The sequence below is a fragment of the Callorhinus ursinus genome, unplaced genomic scaffold, assembly GCF_003265705.2.
Source record: "Callorhinus ursinus isolate GAN/ISIS: 27379988/994484 unplaced genomic scaffold, GSC_fseal_2.0 scaffold6, whole genome shotgun sequence".
In the NCBI taxonomy this organism is placed as follows: domain Eukaryota; kingdom Metazoa; phylum Chordata; class Mammalia; order Carnivora; family Otariidae; genus Callorhinus; species Callorhinus ursinus.
The window spans coordinates 35,395,723-35,423,554 of NW_027397068.1; the positions used below are offsets into that span (position 1 = coordinate 35,395,723).

The window sequence follows — 27,832 nt, forward strand, 5'->3', positions numbered from 1 at the left end:
ACAAGTAAATGCAGTGTTTACTGATTAGATCATGGATTGAAATTAAAATATTTAAATTTGCTTTAGACCTTAGATAATACTATTGTACCAGTGAAAAAATTTTGGATGTGACAATAACAATGTCTTAGAAGAATGTAAAGAAATGCCATTTTTCTTAGGAGATACATGCTGAAGGATGTAGGGGTGAAGTATCATGTTAACATCTGCAGTTGGTTCTCAAATAGGCAGCAAATATATTTTATATGTATATATATGTGTGTGTGTATATATGCATATTTCCCATTTCATCTCACAATGTTTTCAAAAGACATTTATTCAAGAATTGAGTTTTAATAAAATTAGTAATTTTTACTGCTTCTACAAGGTAATTCTTAAATAGGCACCCTCCCCCTTCCCCCCACTCGCCTCTTTGCAATTATGTGAACATGAAGAATACAAAGATCTGTGGTACATTTTGATACCACTGCCTTGATTTATGCTGAGTTTTACCCACCATTGCTTTTGTACCTTTAGTGTAAGTGTCAATAAAATGAAAAAGACCAATTATGTGTTAGTATAATTATGAAAATTTTGGCATTAAAGATTGCTTCCAAGGTTTCAAGAATCCTTCAGGGGTCCATGGACCACACTTTGAGAACCACTGGCCTACAATTTAATGCTTAATATCTACATAATTCCCTCATTTTCTTTAAGTGCTTGCTTATAAGTTACCTTTTCCATGAGCTGTACTCTGACTACCCTACATAATAATGTAATCTCTTACTACCCCAGCCACTGACCTCCACATTTTACTCCAATTTTTTCTTAGCATCTTTTAACATAATACATGTTTTTAAAAATTTATTACCTATTTAATTTAAAAAAAAATCTTTCTTCCACTAAAATATAAACTCCTTAGAGTTAGGAATCTTTGTCTCTTTTTGTTTACTTATGTGTTCCAAACTTACAGTGTAATTCACATTAATAGGGCTTAAGACTTTTGTTGGGTAAATTTTCTGTGATTTTCTATGAGAGATTTTATCATTCACATTTTTTTGGAAATTTTTATTTTTACAATCATATTTTCAAGAATTTTTTTTGTTCTCTGATTGCTCATCTTTAGATAGACTTTTCTGTATAGGTGTTATAGCTTTTTTTATGGACCCAGCAAATTGATTTCCTGAGGATTTATAATTTTTTTGAAGTTTTCTTTTTTCTGGTGTCTCTGTTTCTTTGTATGTTTTTGTTTTGTTTGTGGTTTGTTTGTTTTAGTCCTTTTTTACTGGGAGATCTCCTCATATAATTTGTGATCCTGGGCACTCTGGACATACTTAGGAGGCAGACACTAAAAGCTAAATGGAAAATGGGTATAGAGGTGGGTGTATAGACTTGTCCTTTCATGGGCTTCATTATAGAGTAAACGGGTGGCAGAACCATGTTTTCTTTGAGGAATTCAGAATTTCTATATGTTTTCTGAGACCATTCTGTTTCTCCAGAGACAGATTTTCCAGTCTCCTCCTGCAAAGTGAATAGATTGGGTGGAGGTGTAGAGTAGATAATACTACTGGAGATGTGGGAGTTGGGCATTGGAAGAGGACTAGAGGTTTTCATCAGTCAGTATGTAAACTTTTACTTAATGTCTGTGATTTCTGTTCTCATGTTTTATTTCAAACTTGTCTATGTCTGATACCCCAAGTTCAGTTTCTGTAGTTCACTTCTTGTTTTTCAGTTTCTCCTTAAAATAAACCTCTAGTCTTTTGTAGCATTGAGAATGTTAGACACCTACCTATAGTCTAACCTCTTTCTCATTTAGCTTTTTAAGCTTGCTTTCTTTCTGTTTTAGCATCATTGCTCTCCTGTGCCTTCTGTGATAGCTGGCACCTCTGATTCTTGAGGCCCTTTGGGGTGATGATTGGAGGATAAATTAGCTTTCTTCTTCTTCTTTTTTTAAATTAGCTTTCTTCTTATTGGTAGTTCCCTCTGCAGGCATAGAGGTGTCACTTTTCTCTCCTCATTTATAATCCTGTCCCTGATATATTATGGGCATGATTACAGATGTCTGCTGCACTCCTCAGAGATCGAATTTGTATTTCTCTTTCTTTCCCTTGTTTCTGAGAAGACAGTGGCTCAGAAGTGTTTTTATTTTGCTCCCTTAAAACTAGAAATCTGTGATGCTTCATTTTTTAAATCAGTAAAAAGATATGGATCAGTATGCTGATTTTTTTAACTCAAAAATTTATATTTGCTTTAAAAAATGATTCTCACATTTCTCTGTTTGAGGAAGAGGAGGTCATTGGCAAGGGTGAAGGCATGTTTGTTTGGAAAGGATCCAGTTGTGCAGATTTGTTTTACTAACTTACAAGCATATCTTTTTGTAAGCAAACTGTTTTTTTTGTTCCTGGGCCCTGGGGTCATCCGTACAGAAGGGCCCAGCAGAGAAGAGAGATAAGTATTTTCAGAAGGTTATAGTTTATGTACTGGCAATCTTTAAAATAGAGGTAAAGAGAAAATTCATCTTAAGTACTAGAACCTTAAAAAAGCTGTCATTACTCTTTATTTGTGGCACATCTAAATTTAGTATACAGCTCTTATCTGAGGGATACTTTAGGTTGCTGATTAAAAAAAAAAAAACAACTTGGGGTGTTTGGGTGGCTCAGTTGGTTAAGCGTCTGCCTTTGGCTCAGGCCATGATCTCAGGGTCCTGGGATCGAGCCCCATAGCGGGCTCCCTGCTGCTTCTCCCTCTGCCTCTGCCTGCTGCTCCCCCTGATTGTGCCCTTTCTCTTTCTTTCTCTGTCAAATAAATAAATAAAAATCTTAAAAAAAAAAAACTCTTAAAAAAAACTTTAAGGAATATAGAATCAATACTGATCATGGCAATAAAAAGGGCGAACATCTCTGTGCTTACTATATGTCAGGTACTGTTCTAAGATGCTACATGCATTCTTACTAATTTAACAGTACTGTTTTATCCCTCTTTTATAAATGAAGAAATTGGGTTTCAGAGATGTTAGGTAATTTTCCCATGGTCATACAGCTAGTGAATCTACGACTGTCTGATTTGAGAAAGGAAGGATCATAGAATTTGTCTAATTCAGCCTTTGTTTCACAGATTTGGAAACTGAGTCTCAGAGAGGTGAAGTGATATGCTCATTTCACAACTAAGTAGTTGTAATATTAATGCTAGGGGGACTAAAACCTGTTGTCATGTATGTGGTTTTTCTTTTTTTGTAATTGAAGATTCAGGGTTTCGGTACATTAAGAAGTGCAGTTTATTAGTGACTTTCATTTAAAAACCCTTCAGACTTCTTTTTGTATTTTCTACACCTTTAGTCCTCAACTGATTATTAGATTTGTTTCCAATAATGTACATGTAATAAGTAGGGTGAGGTTTATTTCAGTTGGATCATATTTCATGATCATATTAAATACTTAACTAAAACATCTTTACTTCTCTTAGCTTTGGTATGCCTTTTTTGGGTGTGTTATGTGTGTGATTTAAACATAGGGGATATCAAATATGTATTTCATTACTCTTAATTTTAAATTACCACATATCTTATTTAATGTAAGATTAATTGGAGGGGCACCTGGGTGGCTCAGTAAGTTAAGCGTCTGATTCTTAGTTTCAGGTCAGATCATGATCTCAGGTCCTGAGATCGAGCCCTGTGTTGAGCTCACTGCTCAGCGGGGAGTCTGCTTTCTCTCTCTCTCTCTCTCTCCCTCTCTCCCTCTTTCCCTCCCCCAGCTTGTGCCCTCTCTCTCTGTCTCTAAAATAAATAAATAAATCTTCAAAAAAAAGATTAATTGGAAACAATTGGTTATATGTTCATATATATGATCATAATTTTTTAAAACAATAGAATGTTTTAATTTCTCCGGTATTTTTATAGCATTAAATTTTTGTTTTAAAATGGGTTTCTGTATTTTCCTAAAGAAACTCAGTCTTAGAGAAAATTGTTAAATATTGGCTCTTTTCTTCCAGGTTTCACCTTGCTTAAATGTCTTGTCACGATTGTTGTTTAGCAGTGACCCAGATGTATTAGCAGATGTGTGCTGGGCCCTTTCTTATCTTTCTGATGGACCCAATGATAAAATTCAAGCAGTCATTGATTCTGGAGTCTGTCGAAGATTGGTGGAACTTTTGATGTAACTACAATTTATGATTAATAATTATATGATTGTGTATTAAATTTAGCAGGTAGAGTAATGGCCTTATAAATATCTCAAGAGTGACTATCTTCAGAAGAATTGAAAAGCCATCAACCCCACTTTTCAGAATAGCTATAATGCTGAAAAGTTGACCTTTTTAAATTTGTATCTCATCCTTTAGTTGGAACTAATAATCTTGTGAATGTATTTCATTAGTTTTAATCTTTTTATGAATGTCAGGGACTTAATTCAACAGTTATATATGGAATGCCTGTTACCCGCTAGAGTATTGCACAACATATTGTTAATGAAATATAGAACTCGGTACCTGCTCTCACAGAACCAGTAATCTAGTTAGTTGTTCATTACAGTAACTAATTTGTGTAAAAGTCCATATAAGTGAAAACATTTAGTATTTCACTTGTTTTAGTATTTCACTTGCTAGGCTATTATTGCTACCTTCTTTAAAAAGAACAGATTTTTTTTTATAAAAGAAGTTAAAAACTAAGAGAATTTGTTTTAAAAAGATAGTTTCTTTATCTTTTTCTTTAAAAAGATTTATTATACTACTTCCTTTTGTCAAAAAGCCATTAGGTAGGCTCAAACAAAGCAGATGGCACAAAGAAGAAAGGTCTGATAAGGGGTCGTGGCTCTAGTCCAAAGACAACACCTGAGGAGGGTAGGCAGGCAGGTCCAATGAGGGGATCAGGGCTTAAGCTTGAGGATGGCATTAGAGCAGAATAGCAAGCAGGCTGGAACAACACATGATGGATAACAGCCTAGCTGGATCAGAAGCCAGTTTCTTATTCTAAGAGAATGGAGATACAAATACAGAAAGGAGGAAAGCCAGAATAATATTATGGTATTAGATGAGAACTGGAGATATCAATGTGAACTCATGGCTTTAAACATAAAGAGATGTAGAAATAAATAGATATATGTGTGTGCGCACACACATAAGCTCTTAAAGGCCCTGTGAGTACTGACACTTCTCTACTAAAAAGCTGAACACACCAAATCTTGGTTTTTAAAAACTACTTTTCATTAACAGGAACCAAAATTCTTGGATAAATGGCTGATTCTAGGGCTGGCATTGAGAAAAAATAAGATGACCCCATAAAGTAATAAGTACTCAAAGAATGGAGAAATATCAAAAGGACACAGAAACCCACTTAAGGGGACTCCTACCGTTCAAACTTCCAAACTTTGCATGATTTGAGCATTAAAATAAATTATAGTAATATGTTAGAGCATTGAATAAAATAGGAATCCATGAGTCCACACCAAAATAAGTAGGTATATCAATAGATAGACTGAAAAAGCATATAATGATGATATTACAAAATTACCATTGGCAACAATATTAATAATAATTCAGACAGTACACATCAAGAAGTGGTGAAAGTAGTGGTTGGTGAAAGTGGGATAAGGAATGGGATTTAACATAGTCTAAAAGTATATCCTCTCAAAAATATTAATTATAAAGGGAAAAACAGTAATGTTGAAGTAGAAAAATCTGACACACACCATTTTAAGTGACTGGAGTTCAGTGCTACTATTGTGGACAAAACAGGTATCAGATGCTATCCTATGTAATGAAAAGATGGTTGCATTTGTGATATCCTAGCTAAAAGTATATAATTTGTATCTTAATCATGAGGAAACATTGGACAAAACCTAATATTTGGTTTATGATCATTATAAATGTCAAGATCAGGAAGTAAAGGAAAAAATAGGAACTGTTTTGAATTGAAAGAGACTAGAGACATGACAATTGGGTCTAATACATAATCCTGTCTTAGATTCTTTATTACAGAAGTATTACTGGCATAATTAGTGAAACTTGAGTGGGATCTCTGGGTAAAGAGTATACAGGACTATTTTGTATAATTTTTGCAAATTTTTTGTAAATTTTAACTCTTGCATAGTATGTAAGTTCATATTTTTATTATTTTTAGGCACAATGATTATAAAGTTGTATCACCTGCATTAAGAGCAGTTGGTAATATTGTGACTGGTGATGATATTCAAACACAGGTGAGTTCAGACTTTAATATGATAAATTGTTAAGATAATGGATTTTAAGAAATTTATCTAGTTTCATACTAGATACTTCATACTTGGTTACATATTAATCAAGACTTTAGCATTACCATAACTATATAGGCATCTATAATGTGACAGCATATTCTTGATGATAAGTGCTCAACCTTGAATACCTGTATGTGAAAGCACTATCCTAGATCTATATCGATATATAGAAGTACAAGATAGGAGGTTGGCTCTTGAGGGATTTATAATAAAATTGAAGAGAAAATATATATTAAAGCAAAGCAAATTACCCAAGTTAGTGTATGTTTGCTGAGAGTTAGTCAGTAAACGCTATGGAAGTTTAAAAAAGAGATTACTATGCTGAGAAATCTTTGTAGATTCCATAAAGAAGTCGGAATTAAAGCTATATCTTAAAGTTGGGGGAGAACTTTAGTAAACCAGAAGAGATTTATGTGAACATAGGTACAAAGGCAGACATGTGTGGGTTGTATTTAAGAGACATTAAGCTTGACCGGAGAAGGAACTGTTAGTGAAAGGGTGATTAATTATAAATAGTTTAAACATGGGGTTGGTTGGAAATGGGAGGTCCTTTTATAGTAGATTGAAGACCTAGATTATGGGAATGGAAGGAAAGATAGAAAGGAAACATTTTCCTGGTTAGTAACTATGTGTGTGTGTGTCTGTCTGTCTCTCTGTCTTTTGGAGGATGGTGAGATACCAGAAAAGGTGTGATGTCAAGATTGACTTTAGATCTGGAGCAATCTTTCTTGAAGATAGAAACTTAAACTCTGTCACACATTAGATTCTCCTTTGCTTGCCACCATAACTTAAACTTTATACTAATTTACATATTATCTTTCAGGTTTAATCTTATTTAATCCTATTTAGATATATTAGTTATTAAATAGTTGATCCTTAGTAATTTGAGTTACTAATTTAAAATATCTCTTTAAATGAGAATGCCCTTATAAACATAACACTCTTCAACAGAATTTTGGTACACTGTTTCATACATTCTTCACCAAGTAAATTTAATGTAAATCATTGTGGGTATTCTGAAAATAGGAACATAATTAATTATGCCATGGAATGAAGAATGTAAAGGGACAAAGCAGAACCTACTTCTTTACAAAAGAAAAGTAGAACAGTAAAAAATTTTAATGAAAAAAATTGACTTACTCTATACATTGAGGTTTCTTACCAGTTATGGAATTAGGTACTTTCAAACTGTTTCATCATTTTTTCATCATCTCATTTGGCAAAACTAGAGTTTGGATCCTGACCAGTCACTAAATCTCTCTTGAATTGTCGTACCAGTTGAATTCTTGAGTATATTCGTAAACATGAAGGACACACCTCTGGTGTCCTGCTTATTCTCAATTTAGTGGTTTGACAGAGCGCTTTACTGCACCAAGTTTTGGCGAAGTGGAAAGAGGAGAAGGTAGCAAGTACCTAAGTTTTACTTTGAGAGGAATTTCTTTTTTCTTAATTTAGTTTTTCAAGAGTGATTTTTGTATTTTTATAAATCAGTCTATCTTTCTGTAGTTTTTTGCTATAAAACTTTCTATTTCCATTTCTGGTTTTTGTTTCAGGTAATTTTGAATTGCTCTGCATTACCATGTCTCTTACACTTACTGAGTAGCCCAAAGGAATCAATCAGAAAAGAAGCCTGCTGGACTGTTTCTAACATCACTGCTGGAAATAGAGCTCAGATTCAGGTAAACGCCTTTCAGATCTAAGAAAACAGGAAGATCTCTTAAGTCAGTTTGGACAAAAGTCAGCATTTTAGCAGTGCTTTTTTTTTTAATGAGTTACTTAAATTCTTGAAAAGGATTTTACAGAACATGGCCTTTTCTCCTTTAAAATAATAACATTCATTTATAGTGGTCTAGGGAGGAATTGTGTGTGGGTGTGTGTATAAAATTGCCCACGGTGCTGGACACATATGGCTAGTCTTAAAAGGGATTAATTTTTATTAGTTTTTTTTTAAAGATTTTATTTATTTATTTGAGAGAGAGAGAATGAGAGAGAGAGAGCACGAGAGGGAAGAGGGTCAGAGGGAGAAGCAGACTCCCTGCTGAGCAGGGAGCCCGATGTGGGGCTCGATCCCGGGACTCCAGGATCATGACCTGAGCCGAAGGCAGTCGCTTAACCAACTGAGCCACCCAGGCGCCCTGATTTTTATTAGTTTTAAATAAGTTAGGTAATAATCTTCCTCTCAAAACTTTTAAGTAATGATTTATTAGGGTCTTATCAGGCTTCTTGAGTCAAAAATTACTTGCCCATTTTGATCAAGTAATCTTGATTACTTGTGCTTTATCATCTTTATTTTTTTATTTTATTTTTTTAAATATTTTTTTTATTTGAGACAGAGACAGAGAGAGTGAGAAAGAACATGAGCGGGGTGAGGGGCAGAGGGAGAAGCAGATGGGGAGCCCTATTTGGAGCTCAGTCCCGGGACTCTGGGATCATGACCTGAGCCAAAGGCAGACGCTTAACCAACTGAGCCACCCAGGTGCCCCTGCTTTGTCATCTTTAAAATTAATATTCTGTTAATATATTTTCCAGTCTTGAAAGTACTGTTGGAAGATTAGAAAGAGGGGCGCTTGGGTGGCTCAGTCTTTAAGCTTCTGCCTTCAGCTCAGGTCATGATCGAGGGAACTGGGATTGAGCCCCCCTTCAAGCTCCCTGCTCAGCGGGAAGCCTGCTTCTCCCTCTCCCACTACCCCTGCTTCTGTTCCCTCTTCCCCTGTCTCTCTCTCTGTCAAATAAATAAATAAAATCTTTAAAAAAAAAAAATTAGAAAGATTTCCAAAGATTAGAAAGATTTTCAAAGATTTTTATTTCCAAAAAGCGTGACATGACATTTTAAAGCCAATGGGTCTTACAATTTCTCTACTTAATAACATTTTTAAAACAGTATTGGCACTGTTTATCATTTTTCCTCCTCAGGCTGTTATAGATGCAAATATTTTTCCTGTTTTGATTGAGATTCTTCAGAAAGCAGAGTTTCGCACCAGGAAAGAAGCAGCTTGGGCTATAACTAATGCAACATCAGGAGGTACTCCAGAACAAATAAGGTGTGATACAGAGTTTTTTAATTTATTTTTTTAAATGTAAATGGGACAAAATGAAGTACTACATACTTTTTATTTGTTGATGAAACCAAAACGTTATTTGTAAGTCATTTTAATGTGAAATGAAAGCATTTGTTACATCAGTTGTATTATTCATTCATAGTAGTTTTTGTTTTGTTTTTTCAGTAAAGGATATTTAACGTCACTTGCCTTGGCAGACTATTTATGAAAAATCAGAGATTAAAAATCTGAAAAAGAACAGTTTATATTAATTTGCAAAATATACTCTGATGGACATTAAATATTTTTTATACCAATAGAGTCACATGCATGTGACTTTATTATATAGAAATGAGTAATGAATTTGAACATCCACTTATTTAAAATCATTATTAAAAATAAAATTAAATACTGAAATAGACATTTGTTTGTATAGTGATGTTCTCTTAGTCAGTTGTTAGCCTTACCTGTGGATGGTATCTTTTCTTTCTCTATACTAGTTTTCTTTTTTTCTTTTTTATGATAGCTTTTTTGATAGGCCTTTTGTTGTTTACTTGTTTCTTTTACTAACAACATAAATACTAGGTATATGGGCTTTGAAGTCAGGCTGCTTTAAAATCTTGTTCCCTCAGTAAAGGTTTTGTGACCTTGACAAAACCATTTTACCTAACTAATCCACAGTTTCTTCATTTTTTAAATGAATTTGATTAACAGATAATACCTTATGGTAGTCTCTTGATAATTAAATGGGATTCATTTACAGTGCTTAACATGGTGCCTAAACATTAAATTCTCTACTAAGATTACCTGGTATTATCATTGTTATTTGTAATCATCACAACTTTTATGATCAGAATTGATTCCTAAATTTCTTAATATCTTGTGCTTTTATTCTCTTTTCCCCCATAGCAAGGTTCTACTTCGCACTTGTATAAAAGCTTGACTTCCTACAGAATTTTCTTATTCTGTGGATTTGTCTGTGAAACTCAGGACTTTTTAGGTTTCTTGAAGTGACTGTTTAGGAAGTATCTTCTAATGAGTATTTATGTCTTAATTTATAAAACAAGAAATAAGGCTACTAACTATTTTACAAATCACTGAGAGGATTTTGAAATAACTTGTGAGATCTTTGTCTTACTGCCTTCATTTGTACTATTATCTTGGTGTCTTTAGATTTATATTTCTGTATGTTGATAACATCTCTTCTGCTTTTTATTTTCCATTCTACCTCTTTCCATTACATTTCCATCTCATTATGTTATGAATATAAAGAGTAATAAAACAAGATCTTCCCCCGTTCTAGCTTGCATTATTTTATAAACTAATATAATTTTTATCTGCTTTGGGAACCAAAGTTTCTTTGTTCACCTACAAATAGTTGTATTTTTTTCAAATTATTTTCATTATTATGTCTAGTCCATATATTATTACTTAAATTTATTGATGTGAATCAAGTGTCCAAACTGAGATCATTATTTTTTCTAACCATTTTCAAAATTTCATTAATTCTACAAATATGGGAGGAGATCTTGAATCTCAGATTGATTTCAGCATGCATACCATTAATATTTATTGAATGTCTGATATTGCCCGTTGCTGTGCTAAGTCATTTTAGTTATTGAGTGCCAGGAGAGTATCCAGTACTTTCATATATTTTATGTCCTTTAACTTCATACCGCTATGAGATATTCATTCAACAAATATATTGATTAGTTATAGTATAGTATATGGCAAGTGAGTGCTCTAGTGAAGGTATGTATTTTTTTTTTAAAAGGAAAGTAGAAACTAACTTTTATTGAATGCTTAACTGTGTTTTTATAGCAACTCTCTGAGCTTGGTACTGTTATTATCCCCATTTTAAGATGGAGAAACTGAGGCACAAAGCAGTCACTCAAGGTCACACAGCTAATAAGGAGTGGAATTGGGACTTGAAGCCATGCAGTCTGGCTTCAGTATATCTTTTTTTCCTTTAGCCTTAATGGACTTTTTTCCAAGTAAATAAATCAGTTACTTTATATTATAGAGAATGGAAAAGAGCTAATAAAAACTAGAAAAGGACAGAGTATTAAAAAATGAGTGGAATAACTTTTGTGAACATTGTTTATTAAAATTATTTGCATGTTTTGCTCCTAGAAGCCTTCTTCTTTTTTTTTTTTTTAATTGTGTTATGATAGTCCTAGAAGCCTTCTATATGCTTCTGAAGCACAGGTGGTATTTTAGAGCATCAGCTATGATTGTTTTTATGGGAAATATGATTTGAATATCCCTTCTCCCTCTTCATTTCTACCTACTCCCATATGACCCCAGTGTGTGTACATAAGCTCACCTTTAAATAGTAGCACCTTGAAGCCACTATTATTCTTAGTACTCCTCATATGCCATGCAGAAACAGCCCAGGTACCTATTTGCTTGTATGTATATTTTTGTAATATTTGTTATCTCATTTATTGCTAATTATGTTAAATGAAAATAGAGTAGAAAGAAGTTTTCAGGTTCCTATGTAAGTGAAAATTTAAATGTTTTAATGTTTGAGTTTGTATAAAAATACTTTTCTTAATTGTTTGTAGAACATTTCACTGAAGAATATTTGCTATAAATAATACTTAAGTCTTTTTAAATGTTTTTTTTCTCTACTTTTTTTTTTTAAATCACTCTGAAGGTATTTGGTAGCCTTAGGTTGCATTAAACCACTTTGTGACCTATTGACTGTTATGGACTCTAAAATAGTCCAAGTGGCTTTAAATGGACTTGAAAATATTTTACGTCTTGGAGAACAAGAATCTAAGCAGAATGGAATAGGCATTAATCCATACTGTGCTCTCATTGAAGAAGCATATGGTAAGCAGTCTGTTCAAAATGTATCATTATAGTCAAGTCTTTTTGTTTTTAATTGATATATAACATTACAAGTTGGTCTCAGGTGTACAGCATAATGATTCAGTGTATATACTGTAAAACTATCATGATCACCATAATAAGTCTAGTTAACAACCATTACCATACATAGTTCCAAAATGTTTTTCTTACGATGAGAACTTTTAAGATTTACTCTCTTAGCAACTTAAACATACATAAAATACAATATTAACTATAGTCCTCATGCCGTACATTATATCCCATGACTTTATAACTAGAAGTTTGTACTTTTTGACTTCCTTCACGCATTTTGCCAACTTCCCCCACTGCAACCACCAGTCTGTTCTCTGTATCTATGAGCTTGGTATTCTGTTTTGTTTTGTTTTTTGTTTTTGGATTTTACATATATGTGAGATTATATGGTATTTGTCTTTCTCTGTGTGGCTTATTTTATTTAGCATAATGCCCTCAAGGTCCATCCATGTTGTCACAAATGGCAAGATATCATTCCTTTTATGGCTGAATAATATTTTATTATATACATATATATACTACAGTTTTTTTTTTAAATCCATTCACCATCAGTAAACACATTGCTTATATATCTTGGCCACTGTAAATAGTGCTGCAGTGATCATGGGGGTAACAGATGTCTTTTCTAGTTAGTGTTTTCATTTTCTTTGGATAAATACCCAGAAATGGAATTGCTAAATCATGTGGTAGTTCTATTTTGGGGGAGTAGTTTAATTTTTTGAAGAGCCTCCGTAGTGGCTGCACCAATTTACGTTCCTACTATCAGTGCACCAGGGTCCCATTTGTTCCACATCTACACTTGTTATTTCTAGTTTTTTTGATAATAGTCATTCTAACAGATGGTGAGGTAATTATTTCATTGTAGTTTTGATTTAAATTTCCCTAATGATTACTGACATTGAACACCTTTTCAGGTACTTGTTGGATATCTGTCTTCTTTGGGAAAATGTCTGTTCAGATCCTCTGCCCATTTTTTAACCAAATTGCTTGTTTTTGGTGTTGAGTTGGTGCTGAGTTCTTTATATATTTTGGGCATTAACTCCTTAAGGTATATGACTTGCAAATATTGTCTCCTATTCTGTAGGTTATCTTTTCATTTTGTTGATGGGTTCCTTTGCTGTGCAGAAGCTTTTTAGTTTGATGTAATCCCCACTTGTTTATTTTGACTTTTGTTGCCTTTGCTTTTGGTGTCAAATCCAAAATATTGCCAAGACCAGTGTCAAATGTTTATCACCAATGTTTTCTTCTACTTTTATGGTTTCAGATCTTACATTCAAATAATGTATTCAGAGTTTGTTTTGTGTACGGTATACGTTAGGGGCCCAGTTTCACTCTTTTGTATGTGACTGTCCAGTTTTCCCAGCACCATTTTTTGAAGAGACTGCCCTTTCCCCATTGCATGTTACATTCTTTGCTCCTTTGTAGTAAATTAATTGATTTTATATGTGGATTTCTTTCTGGGCTCTCTAGTCCATTCCATTGATCTGTTTTTATGCCAGTAAGTTTTGATTATTATAGCTTTATAGTATAGTTTGAAGTCAGAGTATGATGCCTCCAGCTTTGTTCTTTTTCTTAAGATTGCTTTTAGCTATTTGGGGTTCTTTGTGCTTCAATATAGGGGCACCTGAGTGGTTCAGTTAAGTGTGCCTTCAGCTCGGGTCATGATCCCCGGGTCCTGGAATTGAGCCCCACATTGGGCTCTTTGCTTATTGAGTCTGCTTCTCCCTCTCACTCTCCCTCTGTGTGCTCTCTCTCTAACAAATAAAATCTTTAATATATATGTGTGTGTATATATATATTCACATAAATTTTAGGATTATTTGTTCTATTTCTGTGAAAAATGCCATTGGTATTTTGATACAGAGTATATTGAATCTGTAGATTGTAGATTGCTTTGGGTAGTATGGACATTTTAACAATATTAATTCTTCCAATCCATGAGCACAGAATATCTTTCCATTTATTTGTATCATCTTCAGTTTCTTTCATTATAGTTTTCAATGTACAGGTCTTTCACCTCCTTGGTTAAATGTATTCCTAGGTATTTTATTCTTTTTGATGCACTTGTAAGTGGGATTATTTTTTAATTTCTCTTTCTGATAGTTTGTTATGGTTGTTTAGAAATGCAGTAAATTTTTGTACTGATTTTGTATACTGCTACTTTACTGAATTCATTGATTAGTTTTAAGTTTTTTGGTGGAGTCTTTAGGATTTTCTATATATAATACCATGTCATCTGCAAATGGTGATAGTTTTACTTCTTCCTTTTTGAGTTAGATGGCTTTTACTTCTTTTTATTGCCTAGTTGCTCTGGCTGGTACTTCCAGTACTGTTCTGCAATGATATAACTGAAGAGGTTTACCTGTAATTAAATGAAAAATATATTCAGCATCACCCAGACTTAGTGTAGATTTTTCTTCTTGTAAGCAATAAAATAGAGTGCTCTAGATTTTGCTTATTTTGCAAAAATAGGCTTTTTCAGTTTCACTTATAGTTTGTACTTTTGGTATATATACAGTAGCTACATGGATTTGTAAATAGTACTCATTCCATATTGATCTCCTCTGGCTCTTTCTCTGAGAGAATGTGTGTGTGTGTTAGTTTGCTCACCTTTTAGTTTCTTCATTTGTGTTTATTTTGATGCTTATCCTTTTTGTGCTTTTTATAAATAGCATAATAACTCTAGAAAGGACCTTTGGAGTTACATACTCTAAAACTGTCATTTTAAAATTGAGAAACTAATGTATAGAGAAACCAAACTTATTTGGGCAAAATGACACAGCTAGCAAGGTGGAGTCTGTGATCTTTTTTTTTTTTTTTAAAGATTTTATTTATTTATTTGACAGAGAGAGATAGCGAAAGCAGGAACCCAAGCAGGGGGAGTGGGAGAGGGAGAGGGAGAAGCAGGCCTCCCGCCGAGCAGGGAGCCGGATGCGGGGCTCGATCCCAGGACCCTGGGATAATGACCTGAGCCGTAGGCAGACGTTTAATGACTGAGCCACCCAGGCACCCCTGTGATCTTTTTATTCCCAGGCCTGTGCTACTTCCTCATACCACACTGCCTTATGCTGTCATTCTTGAAGTTTAAGACATAAGTGGTGTTGGCTATCAGTATATGCAAAAATTAGATAAGAATAACAACCCCATTGCTGATGAACTGACAGATGTTATTGATTCATTATTTTGGTTCAAATATCTGATGAAACTTGAGTAACAATTTTCTTCATATATATATATATATATAACAGGTCTGGATAAAATTGAATTTCTGCAAAGCCATGAAAATCAGGAAATTTATCAAAAGGCTTTTGATCTGATTGAACATTACTTTGGTGTAGAGGAAGATGACCCCAGCATTGTACCTCAGGTGGATGAAAGTCAGCAACAGTTCGTGTTTCAGCAGCAGGAAGCACCAATGGAAGGGTTTCAACTTTAACTTGGTGGGGGAATAATTAATGGCTACAAAGGATAGTTTCAGAGATACCTTCTTTGTTACAATGTCAGTAGGAATGTTTGATGTGTTTTTACTTAGAACAGAAAAGAAAAAGTCCATGCACTTTTAAAAAGCAAAACAAAAAAGTTTCCATTCAGATGCAATCTTTCATTATAGTTTTGTTGTTATTTTGGTGTACCTATATTTGTGTTTTTATTGTCTTGTCTGTTTTTTGTAACTGAGCAATTAAATACATATGAAATTATTTAGTAACTTAAGCTTGAAAAGGAGAACTTTAGGTAAAGTATTACATATAATGGTTCTGAATTTTTTCTAGCATCTTGGAAACTGCACAATAGCAGTACAGCTGATAATTGCATTTTGGCAGTAAGTCTGACACGCCCAATCTACTAAATCTACCTCTATCTTGAAGCAAAAACAAAAAAGCTTCAGAAGCATGAAATAGTGTAAAAGCTAAATTAGAATGTGAAAATATCTATTACCTTAAATTATAAATCACTGTGCTGTAGGTTATACTTTGCAAAAAAAAAAATTACAACAGAAAACCTGTAAAATTTATTTATAAAACATGTAAGTGTTGTACTGATAATCAATTAAAATGTGGCAATTGTGAAGAGAAAAGCTGTTCTTCATGTTGAACACATTAGAATGATTACACAACATTTAAATATTTGTTTTTAACATGTAAATGCTATTATATTAGTATATTTTGTATTTTGACCAAATATGCTACCATTTTTGAAATAGTGTTTTATTATTTTTTCACTCTTCATTTTAAAAAGCATCATGATAGAGATGCCATCATGAATCTAAAGTAGTGCTGCATAGCAAAAATAATACTGTAAATCTTTCTCTGATTTTTTTCAGAGCAGTAATTGAAAAGTTTCACTTTTTGTGTAATAATAAATTTAGGTACTTTGACAAAATTATCCGGAAGAAATCACCTTGTTATGTGTTAAATTTTATTAAATGCTCTTCATGTTTGGACACTAAAGGATGACACTAATGAAAATTGCTAAGGATTCTTTAATATAGTTCAAATCTATATATTAGGAATTTTTTTTTCATTTTTCATACTACTTGGAGGGCCATACTGCTGCTTGTAAATCAGTGTATTAAATTACATTTGTATCAGATTGGTCAATATAATGTATGTCTGTTACGTATTAACAGCAAAAACCTCTTCAAACCATGAAGCTTTTAAAAAAAGTCTCAATAGAAAAAGTATATATATATTTATTTATAGATACATATGTAAATGTTGTCTGTTATTCTCACAGTGCTGTACTTGGTAGAGCTTTCTAAGCAGATATGGTACTGTTGAACCCAGTCTTTTCCTTTATAGTTATATGCAGGCTATTTACACTTCCAATTATATACCTAAAATACTTATTTACAACTGTTTTAAGATGGGAACTAAAGCATTTTTGATATGATTCATAGTCTATTCTGTAAAGAAAGATTTCATTTATGATAGCATTTATAATGTTTCTGCTGGAAATCAGAGGCATGTTACAAGAAGAAATTGTATATAGGAGTACTTTTAAATAGTATGACACTTTGTAAATTATGTATCATGAAATTATGCTTTTGGCAAGACACTTAAAACCTATAGCTATAAAATACAGGTTTAAATGGTGTCCATAATGTGACTGTATCTGCCAAACTTCTTTTATATATTGTTAAGTAGAGGATTGTATCTGTGCCCATTTTATTGTAGTGGAAGTTATAAAGTTTAGTCTAAAAAGTTTTTCTTTTGCATTACGTATAGTCAAAAGAACAGGGTAGTTATATCAAAGATTACCAAATTGATGGTGACTTTATGAGATGAACATTTTTTTGTGGTACAGATGGTTCTAAGTATCAGGTGACAGGGTATTCCACTCTTTCTAATCGAACTTGATAATGCAGCATAATTCATAAACTAACCAGCTGTGCCTGCTTTTATTTTGAGGACCCTGTAGTCACATTAATAAATATCTAAGCCAAGTCTTTCAAACAAAATGGTTCTTATAGAAGGAAAAATAATATATATGTGTGTATATATCCACACACATATAAAATGATTTTTGAGGGGATAATTTTTAAATTTTGCCAGTAAAACAAACCTTATATCTCTAAATACAGAGTATGACTATATTTTAAGCATCTAAATTTAGAATTATATTTAATTTCTTAGATTTGTTATTTGGGTAATTAATTTGATTAGATTTGAATGCAAGAGGGAGTTTCTGTCTAATAGTTGGGACCAACTATGGACATGATGATGATGACTTCATTGAACCAAGACTAGCAAATACTTTGTTACTAAAATTTTTTTTATATATGACTACTCTTTTCAAATAAAATATTTAAAATGCTCCAAAATATATTTTCATTAATCTTCACTTACCCTTATGGAAAAAAATTTCTTTTTTTAATCTTGCTTTCCTAATAAGATATATTTAAATTCAAGAGAAACTGTGCCAAAAAAAAAAAAAAATTAAAACATCTTGTAAAGGGGAAACGCATGCAACATTAATGCAAAAAGGAAAACACTTGAAAGAGCCTTTTACATTTATTTAAATTCATTGTTTTATTTTGTCTGAATTTGAATTTGTACTAGTTAATCTATGCAATTATGCTTGTTTTATATTTGTAAGTACTTGACTCACTAGCCTGGTTTTCTTTAAGAAGTTTTATTTTGGAAAGGTGTTGCTAGAACTTAATTTTTAGTGTCATTTTGTTCACTTAACTGGTAGCACCAGAACAAGAAAGCAAAAAAAAAAAAAACCACAAAAAACAAACCACACACACACATAAAAAATCTGCTGGCACAGAAATAACATCATTTGGTAACTGTAAAACTTATTTGCGAGGTAAAGGTTGATTTATTGAATAAAGGACTAAAAGAAGCATTACCTTTGCCTCATATTTTTTTCTTAAGAAGGAGCATTATGGAAAAGGTAACTCTAATACAAAGTCTTAGTGAATTTTTGTTGCTGTTCTGAATTCAACAATCTACTGGCTGCTTTGTGAAACTGTGAAATCAAAGTAATTGTTAACCTTTACTCATTTTAGTTCATAGCATTACTGTTTTATGAAATGTGACATTAGGAGCCAATATGGTAGGGCTCTACAAGGATGATGTATCTTTAAATTCTGGATTGGGGAGTGGGATGAGGGAAGGATATTCTTGCCTAACTAAACCAACATTTGAGCAGTATGCAATATTATGAAATGTTACAGCACTATATTAAAAATAATAAAATACTATTTTACAATTGCATTTATATAAATGTGTCTGTTTCATTTGTTCTCAGGATGGTGTATTCCTAATGGAACAAAAACAGATGCCCTCATTGATTATAATTCCATCACTTTCTAAAACCAGTGAGATTGTTGTTTGTAGCATATCCGATAAAGCAGTTTGTCGCTTTTATTTTAGAACTTATATATTCTGCTATATATCAAATTTGTCTTTGTATTTCAAGCTTTGGCAATTAGCAGACATTCACATGTTTTGAGATTATTTTTTCCTTTTCTGTTATTTTAATGCAATATAATGCATTTATTTAAGGGGTAGAGTTTTAAACCTGATAAATAGAAATCAGAGGGAATGTCCGATTTAACTTATTAATGAACTCTGGGATACATGGTCCACACTATAGCCAAGCCTAAGCCTCCCTAGCCTAATATTTTTGTTTTCTTCTGTTTCTTTTATTTTTTGCTTTGCCTGGCTTTTCCTTCAGTATTTGAAACTATGTTAATCAGTAGTGAAAGTAATTGGATCTGTTATTTTTAGGGTACCTTACTCTCAATAAGGCAGTCTGCAATTCTAGTGACAAATGAATTCCTGAAAATGTATGAAGATACAATGTACAGGTCAATCAAAAGACTTAAATATGCAGTGGCATTCCCTTTCCAGAAATTCCTAAGTACATCCTTTAATGATGTGTTTGCTCAATTTTATATATGTTCTTTTTTTTTAACTTTTAAACACTTTTTATTTAAATTCAATTAACATATATTATTGGTTTCAGAGGTACAGACCTATGATTCATCAGTCTTATATATAATACCCAATGCTCATTACATCACTGCCCTCCTTAATGTCCATCACCCAGTTACCCCATCCCTCCAACTCCCTCCCCTCCAGCAACCCTGTTTGTTTCCTATGATTAAGAGTTCTTTAATTTCCTTTCATATGGAAGAGTTGACTAAATTCAGTGAGCACATGATTCCCCCTTTTAGCACATGAAACAGTTTTTGTTTCAGTAGCTTACGTTTTAGGAAACATACATCATATCATTATCAATAGCACTTTAACATTTTAGTTTTCCATTCTGTTATGAAATAGAATTTTGAAATAATTGCACTGGCAGTAAATCACCACCAGAACCAAAATGTTGATTGGGGGGCAACCCCATGAAATAAACAACTTGGAATGCTCAGTAGTTAATGCATAACCATTTTAATTTGGAGACAGTTGGCAGTTGAGGGAATTTGACGTGTAATGCCCAAAGGTTCCTGTTACTTAAAAATTGAATGCTTTAAACTTACAGGCTACTTTTGAGGGATCTCTCTTGTTCTTTTTCAGTTATGGTTAACATGTTTTTAAAATCTAAAATAGCATGACAAAATTTAATACACTTTATTTAGGGTTTTGACATGACACTATTTTCTGATCATTCCATCTTTTAAATTGTTTTATTATAAAATATACACAAAGAGAATAATGTGAAAGAAGATAGTTTGAATAACAAAATGAACGCTTACATATTCACCACCCAACTTAAATTATCAGTCCTTTGTAATCATTACTCTGGATTATGTTAATAATTCCTATGCTTTTCCTCATTGTTTTATCTCATGTTTAGGTATCCCTAAAATAGTTTCCCTTCCCTGTTTTGGAAATGTATAAAATGGGATATTTTACACATTTCATTATTTTTTTAGCTCAATGTTAACATCTTTTGAGATGCATTCACATTGATGCATATGTCTGTGGTTCATTTTCTTTGCTGTATAGTATTCATTTTGTGACTACATCATGATTATCTGATAAGGTAAGTCTTCTGTTTTGTTCTTCTTCAGGATTGTCATAGCTCTTTGCATTTTCACATAAAGAATTAACTTCTCAAATTCAGTTAAGAGCCCCATAGGGTTTTTGGATGAAAATCTAGAGGATAATTTTGGAGGAATTAACATCTTAATGATACTAACTCTATCCATGAACAAGTTATAGCTTACCATTTACTTAGAGCTTCCTTACTGTCTTTCAAAAAAAATTTTTTGTAGTTTTCTTTACAAAGATCATTCACGTTTTTAAAGTTTACTACAAGGTAGGACCTTTATGTTTTTCATTGTTGTAAAACAATTATCTTTTGTTACCTAAAATTTTCCAACTTGCTGCTGGGGTGTAGAAATGTAATTGAATTTTATATATTAATCATGTCTAACAACCTTGCTAAATTAATTCCAATTTATAGATGATTTGGGGTGTCTGTAGACAATAGTAACTGAATAATGGCATTCATTTCAAATCCTTGTTTCTTTTTCTTATTATGTAGGATCTCTAGTACAATATTGATTAGAAGTAATAGTAGCAGGCATTTTAAACTTATTTTTTTTAACATCTTTAATGTTGCACCACAAAATATGATGTAGTCGGTGTAGTTTCTCTTGCTTTTTGCAGATTCTTTATTATCAAATTTGCCTACCCAAAATCAATATTCAGGGCATTTTCAAGGTTATTTGTGGACATTGTGTAGAGTGGTGAAAAAATTGAGTCACCCAGGGCACATGTTCCCAGCTGAGGTTGAACAAAACAATGCTCTGCTTCTTATTTCAGCTTTCATACTATAAACAACTATCCTTTCTTGATCTATTTAGTTAGTGCCATGTTTCTTGCCCCCTTTTTTTTCTGTTTAAAATGGCCTCCAAGTATGCTGAAGTGCTGTCTAGTGTTCCTAAGTACAAGAAAACAGTGATGCGTCTTAACAAAAAACACATTATGTTAGCTAGGTTTTGTTTAGGTATGAGTTACAGTTCTGTAGGCTATGAGTTCAGTGTTAATGAATCATATATATAGTCTTTAAGCAGAAACACACATAGAACAGATTAGGTATTTAGTTAAAAATGCTACCAGAGGCTCTCAGAAATCTAACCCTGTATTACCCTAAGGAGTAATAATGATTTAGTACTTGCTAATTCAGTGTTTGCAGCAACTTTATACAATAACTCCCATGAGTAATGAGAATTGACTGGTTTTTTTGTAGATAGTTTTTATCAGCTTTAAAAAGTATTCTTATTCCTAGTGTAAGGTTTTTGATCTGTTTTTAACTCGAATGGAGTTGAAATTCAGCCAGTGTTTTTTCTGCATCACGAATAAGCATATGGTTTCCATTGTTAATATGTTGAAAAATAGACTTTCCAGTATTGAACCTGTTTTAAGATATACCCAGTATGTCATTTACCATTTTATTGCTTTTAAGCTCCAAATGTACCCTTCCTCAACCTACTTTGTGATATTGGTACTGGACCTTGTAAACATTTCTCCTTTGCCAAGTGGCATGATGTTAAGCTTTGTCAGTAGAAGGCACTGGAGAGACATTGAAGGAGGAAGAAGTGTCCTGGCCTCTTCCAAGTGTGCTTTCCTTAGTTTTTGCTCCTGTGATGCTCAGCCACTGTGCAGAAGTCTTCCGGGGTTCACCTCCAGTGTGGTTGCAGTGGTACTTCTGCAGGCAGCTTCCTGGTAAGTTTCATTGGCACCTCCAATCAGCTTCCAGCAAGGTCAGTGGCACTCTTATGGGCAGCTCACTGGAGAGTCACCCCAGTGACCCATCTTGTTTTCTTGTTTTTTTTTTTTTTTTAGATTTTATTTATTTATTTGACAGAGTAAGAGAGCATAAGCAGGGGAAACAGTAGAGGGAGAGTGAGAAGCAGACTCCTCACTAAGCAGGGAGCCCGATGCGGGGCTTCGATCCCAGGACCCAGGGATCATGACCTGATCTGAAGGCAGATGCATAACCATCTGAGCCACCCAGATGCCCCGCCCCTCCATCTGGTTTTCTAGCAAGTTGCACAAGCACCCAGTAGGTAGTTGCCCAGCTCGTTTCACTGGTGCTCCAGCAGACTTGCAATGAGCCTTGCAGGCACCCCAGTGGGCAACTTCTCAGTGAAATTAAGTAGCACCTTGCAAGCAAACATTCTAGGGAGTTCCTCCAGCACCCCTGAGAGCAACTTCCTGGTGAGTTTTGTTGGCACCTCAGTGGACAGTTTTCTGTTTGCCAGCCTCAGCCTGAGACACCCAAAGAACCTAGCTGCCATCCAGGAATGCTACATACCAACGAGGTCTGAATCTTAGCCTTGGAGGAGAGGGCCCTATTCCAAGGTCATTCCTTCCTTGGACATAGATGTTGTTCCCTACAACTGCTTCTGTTATTTACCTGACTTCTCTTTACCTCTAGTAGTCAATCCCTCATTACTAATCTTTTTACATTAAATTTTCCCTGTTCAGGTATCAAGGACATTCTGCTTTAAAAAAAATTTTTTTAATTGAGATATTTACTTACCTACCATACCATTTATCCACTTACACAATTCAGTGGTTTCAGTGGTTTCTATATTCATACAGATGTGTAACTATCACCACAATCAATTGTAGAACATCTTATTTTGAGACTCACTTCTTTCATTTAGTGTAATGTTTTCAATGTTTGTCCATGTTGTAGCATATATCAATATTTCATTCCTTTTTATTACTAATATTCCATTGTATGGATATAACACATTTTATTTATCCATTCATTGGTTGATGGACATTTGGGTTGTTTCCACATGTTGGTTATCATGAGTTGTCCCCTTTATCAAATAACCCTCTTTATGTTTGATAATATTCTTTGTTCTAAAATCTACTTTGATATTACTATAGCTACTCCTACTTACTTTTGTGTTGCATGGTATATCTTTTCCAACTAAAAAGTAAAAACTTTTAATTAATTTCCTCCTTTATAAAGATTTCTTGTAGGCAACAAAGAGGTCTTGCTTTTTTATTCTGATAATATCTGCATTTTAACTGGAGTGTTTATAAATCATTAACAATTATCATGATTATTGATTTAATTTAGTTTAGATCTACCATCAGGCTTTTTGTACTTTTTTTTTTTTTTGGTCTGCTTTTTCTTTTTCTACCTAGTTTTGGATTAATTATTTTTTAGGGTTCCATTTCATCTCCTTTTTGACTATTAGCTATAAATCTATATTTGTTTTTCATTTTCTCTTGGTTGCTTTAGGCTATAAAATAGGCATCTTTAATTTTGACTACTCTTAAGTAATATGGAAGCATATCACATATCACATTGCACTTTTGAGTGCTTGAAATGTCACTAGTACCATTGAGAAATTAAACTTTTAATATTATTTTAATCAAGTTAAAAATAAAAACTGATAACTTTACTTGGTTATTAGAAAACCTAAGTATATTTGGAACAATTTGGGTAAGGGAATCTTTTTTTTCTTTTTACTATACATTTTATGAAGTCTAAATATAGACCAAGTATTTCTGATCAAAATTTAGCCTTTGAACTGAGATATAAAATCTACATTGGATCTCAAAAATTTAAGAAGGAAAAAATGCAAAATATGTTGTTAATAATGTTTATATTATGAATACTCGCTAAAATGCTGTTTTGGCCATTTTAGATTAAGTTCCATTAAAGTTAATTTTACTGATTATTTTTTACTTTTTAACATGGCTATTAGAAAATTATAAATTTCATATGTGGCATTATTTTTCTATTTGACAATACTGGTATAAGCAACTTAAATATACTTCCATTTTCTCCTTCTCTGCCTCTGTCCTATTGTTTTCATACATTTTACTTCTCTATATGTTATAAATCCCATAATACGTTCATGGTTTAGTCATAAATTTTTACTTTAGTCTATTATTTTAAAAGAGGTTTAAAAATTATAAAGTTTTTATATTTGCCCCCATAGTTACCATTTCTAGTGCTCTTCAATTCTTTGTGTAGATGTAGATTTCCATCTGGTATCATTTTCCTTCTATATGAAGGACTTTTAATATTTTTGTATTCTGTTTGCTGATGGTGAATTCCATCACCCTTTGTATGCCTGAGTAAGTCTTAACTTCACCTTCATTTTTGAAAGATTTTTTTTTTTTAAGAGAGGGAGGGGGGGTGCAGAGGGAGAGGGAGAGAGAAAATCTTTTTTTTTTTTAAGATTTTATTTATTTATTTATTTGACAGAGAGAGAGCACAAGTAGGCAGAGCGAGAAACAGGCTCTCCACTGAACAGGGAGCCTGATGTGGGACTCGGTTCCAGGACCCTGGGATCATGACCTGAGCTGAAGGCAGACGTTTAACTGACTGAGCCACCCAGGCACCCCGGAAGAGAAAAAATCTTAAGCAGGTTCCACAGCCCATGACCTGAGCTGAAATCAAGAGTCAGATATGTGTAACCAACTAAGTCACCCAGGCAATTCCATTGGGTATAGAATTCTAGATGTATTTTGTTCTTTTAAGATGTTGCTCCACTGTCTTCTGGCCTGCCTTTCTCTGACAACAATTTTTCTATCATTCTTATCTTTTTTCCTTTGTAAGTAATGTTAACTTTTTCTTTGGCTGCTTTTAAATTTTTTTCTTCATCACTGATTTTAAGCAATTTGGTTATGATGTGTCCTGGTTTGTCTTTTCTCATGTTTCTTGTTCTTGCAGGTAGCTGAGCTTCTTGGGTCTATAAGTTTATACTTTTCATCAATTTTGGAAACATTTCAACCATTACATCTTCAAATAGTTTTTCAATTCCAATTTCACTTATACTAGGCTTCTCAAAATAGTCATACAGCTTACTGATGCTTTTTTCATTTCTTTTTCTTTATGCGTTTGGGTAGTTTTCATTGCTTTATCTTTTTTTTTTAATTTAAATTCAATTTAGTTAACATAGTGTATTGTTTCAGGGGTAGAATTTAGTGATTCATCAGTTGCATGTAACAACACCCAGTGCTCATCACATCAAGTGCCCTTCTGAGTGGCTAAAATTAACAACTCAGGAAACAACAGATGTTGGTGAGGATATGGGAAAAGAGGAACCCTTTCACACTGTTGGTGGAAATGCAAACTGGTACAGCCATTCTGGAAAACAGTATGGAGTTTCCTCAAAAAGTTAAAAATAGAACTATCCTATCACCCAGCAATTGCACTACTGGGTATTTATCCAAAGGATACAAAAATAGTGATTCAAAGGGGCACATGCACCCCAATGTTTATAGCAGCAATGTCCACAATAGCCAAAGTATGAAAAGAGCCCAGATGTCCATCGAGAGATGAAAGAATAAAGACAAATGGAATATTACTCAGCCATTAAAAAGTATGAAATCTTGCCATTTGCAACAATGTGGTTAGAACTAGAGAGTATTATGCTAAGCAAAATAAATCAGTCAGAGAAAGACAAATACCATATTATTTCACTCATTTATGGAATTTAAGAAACAAAACATGAGCATAGAGGAAGGGAAGGAAAAATAAAAACAGAGAGGGAGGCAAACCATAAGAGACTCTTAACTATAAGAAACAAACAGGGTTGCTGGAGGGGAGCTGGCTGGAGGATGGGGTAATTAGGTCTTTAAACTCACTACTTTTGTCTTCTGTTGTGTCTAGTTTATTCTTAATTCTATTAGTGTATTTTTCATGTCAGACTTTGTATATTTCATCTTTAGCAGTTCTCCTTGGGTCTGTTTCATATCTCCCATGTTTCTTATACTCAAGCTTTTCTGTACTCTATTGAACACAGCAAGTATGATTATAGCTGTTATGTTGTCCTTATCTGCTGATTCTATCATCTGGTCTGTTTCTTTTTATTCTTTTTCTTCATTATGGTTTGTATTTTCCATTTTGCTATATTCTTTTCATGTCTGGTAATTTTTTATTGGATACCAGGCATTGTGAATGTGACTTTGTTGGCTATTAGATATTGGGTTTCCTACATCTATTCTTAAGCTTTGTTATGGGACACAATGAAGTTACTTGAAGACAATTTGATACTTTACAGTCTTGCTTTTAAACTTTTTTTTTTTTTTTTGCTTTTAAACTTTGTAAGGCAGGCACAGAACAGCCTTTATTTTACTACTGAGGTAATACCATTCTAAGTACTCTGCTTCTCTGTCAAACATGAGAGTTTCTAATTTGGCTGGTGGAACTCAAACTATTCTTGGCCATGTGTGAGCTCCAAAAATTGTTTCACCTTGTTCTTTCATGTGGTTCTTTACATGACCATGTGTAGTGGTCACTTGTGGTCATCAACACTCAGCTGCAGATCTCTAGAGCTCTCTGTTCAGCTCTCTTACTTTGGTTCCCTAGCCTGTGAAATCTAATTGTCTTATCTTCCCTGGCCTCCTGACTCTTTTCCTCAACTCTGAGAGACTTCTAGTTTCTACCCAGGTTTCCCGTCTATGCCATGTAGTCTTGAAACTCTTTAGGCAGTAAAGTGGAGCAATTACCAGGCCCAACTAACTTATTTTCTCTATTTCACAGATCAGTGCCCTTCATTGCTAGATGCCCAATGTCTGGAAATTGTTGTTTCATGTTTTTGTCCCAATTTTTAGTTGTTTCAGGCAAGAGAGTATATCTTATCCCTATTACTCCATTTTGGCCAGAGCAGAAGATGGCATACCAATTCATAACGTTCTTTTTAAAATCTCTGTTGTACCTTGGCTTTCATCCCTTTTATCATTTCTAAACTGCTTTTTATACTTTTTATCTTTTATCTTGAAGACTCTGCCAAATTCAGTTATATCAACCCTCTATATTCTATGTTTTTATTTACTTCGTTAATTCCTGCTCTTAATTTTGTAATTTCCAATCCTTTATTCCCTTTGGATTTGTTCTATATTTCTTTTTTGAATTTCTAGGGATGTTTAATACATTTGTTATAAACCTTTCTTTTCTAAGAAAAGCATATTGAGGCTAACAATTTACTTTGAATTACCACTTCAGGTACATTCCACAAGTTTTGATATATAGCTTTTTCTTAATATTCAGTTCTAAGCATTTTTAAATTTCTATTATGATTTACTCTTTGACCTATGAGTCATTTGGAAAATCACACTTTAAAAACCTTATGACAATAAATAAGTGAATAAAAACATCATCCTATTAATGTCTAAGTTGTGATATGACTGCACGAAGTTCAAAAGTTGATGAAATGTGCTTTATGGTTTAGTATGTGCT

At 33.3% G+C, this 27,832-nt stretch overlaps 1 protein-coding gene across 1 annotated transcript in view; it reads left to right on the forward strand.

The window, feature by feature from the left end:
- The window catches only part of KPNA5 (karyopherin subunit alpha 5), a 52,871-nt gene extending 33,997 nt beyond the window's left edge, over positions 1-18,874 (forward strand). The window contains exons 9-14 of the mRNA XM_025864741.2: positions 3,964-4,127; positions 6,089-6,167; positions 7,775-7,900; positions 9,135-9,262; positions 11,919-12,097; positions 15,397-18,874. Of these exons, the coding sequence (XP_025720526.1) occupies positions 3,964-4,127; positions 6,089-6,167; positions 7,775-7,900; positions 9,135-9,262; positions 11,919-12,097; positions 15,397-15,584 (864 nt within the window). The 3' untranslated portion in view covers positions 15,585-18,874. The remainder of the gene's footprint in view (positions 1-3,963; positions 4,128-6,088; positions 6,168-7,774; positions 7,901-9,134; positions 9,263-11,918; positions 12,098-15,396) is intronic.
- The last annotated feature ends 8,958 nt before the right edge of the window (positions 18,875-27,832 follow it).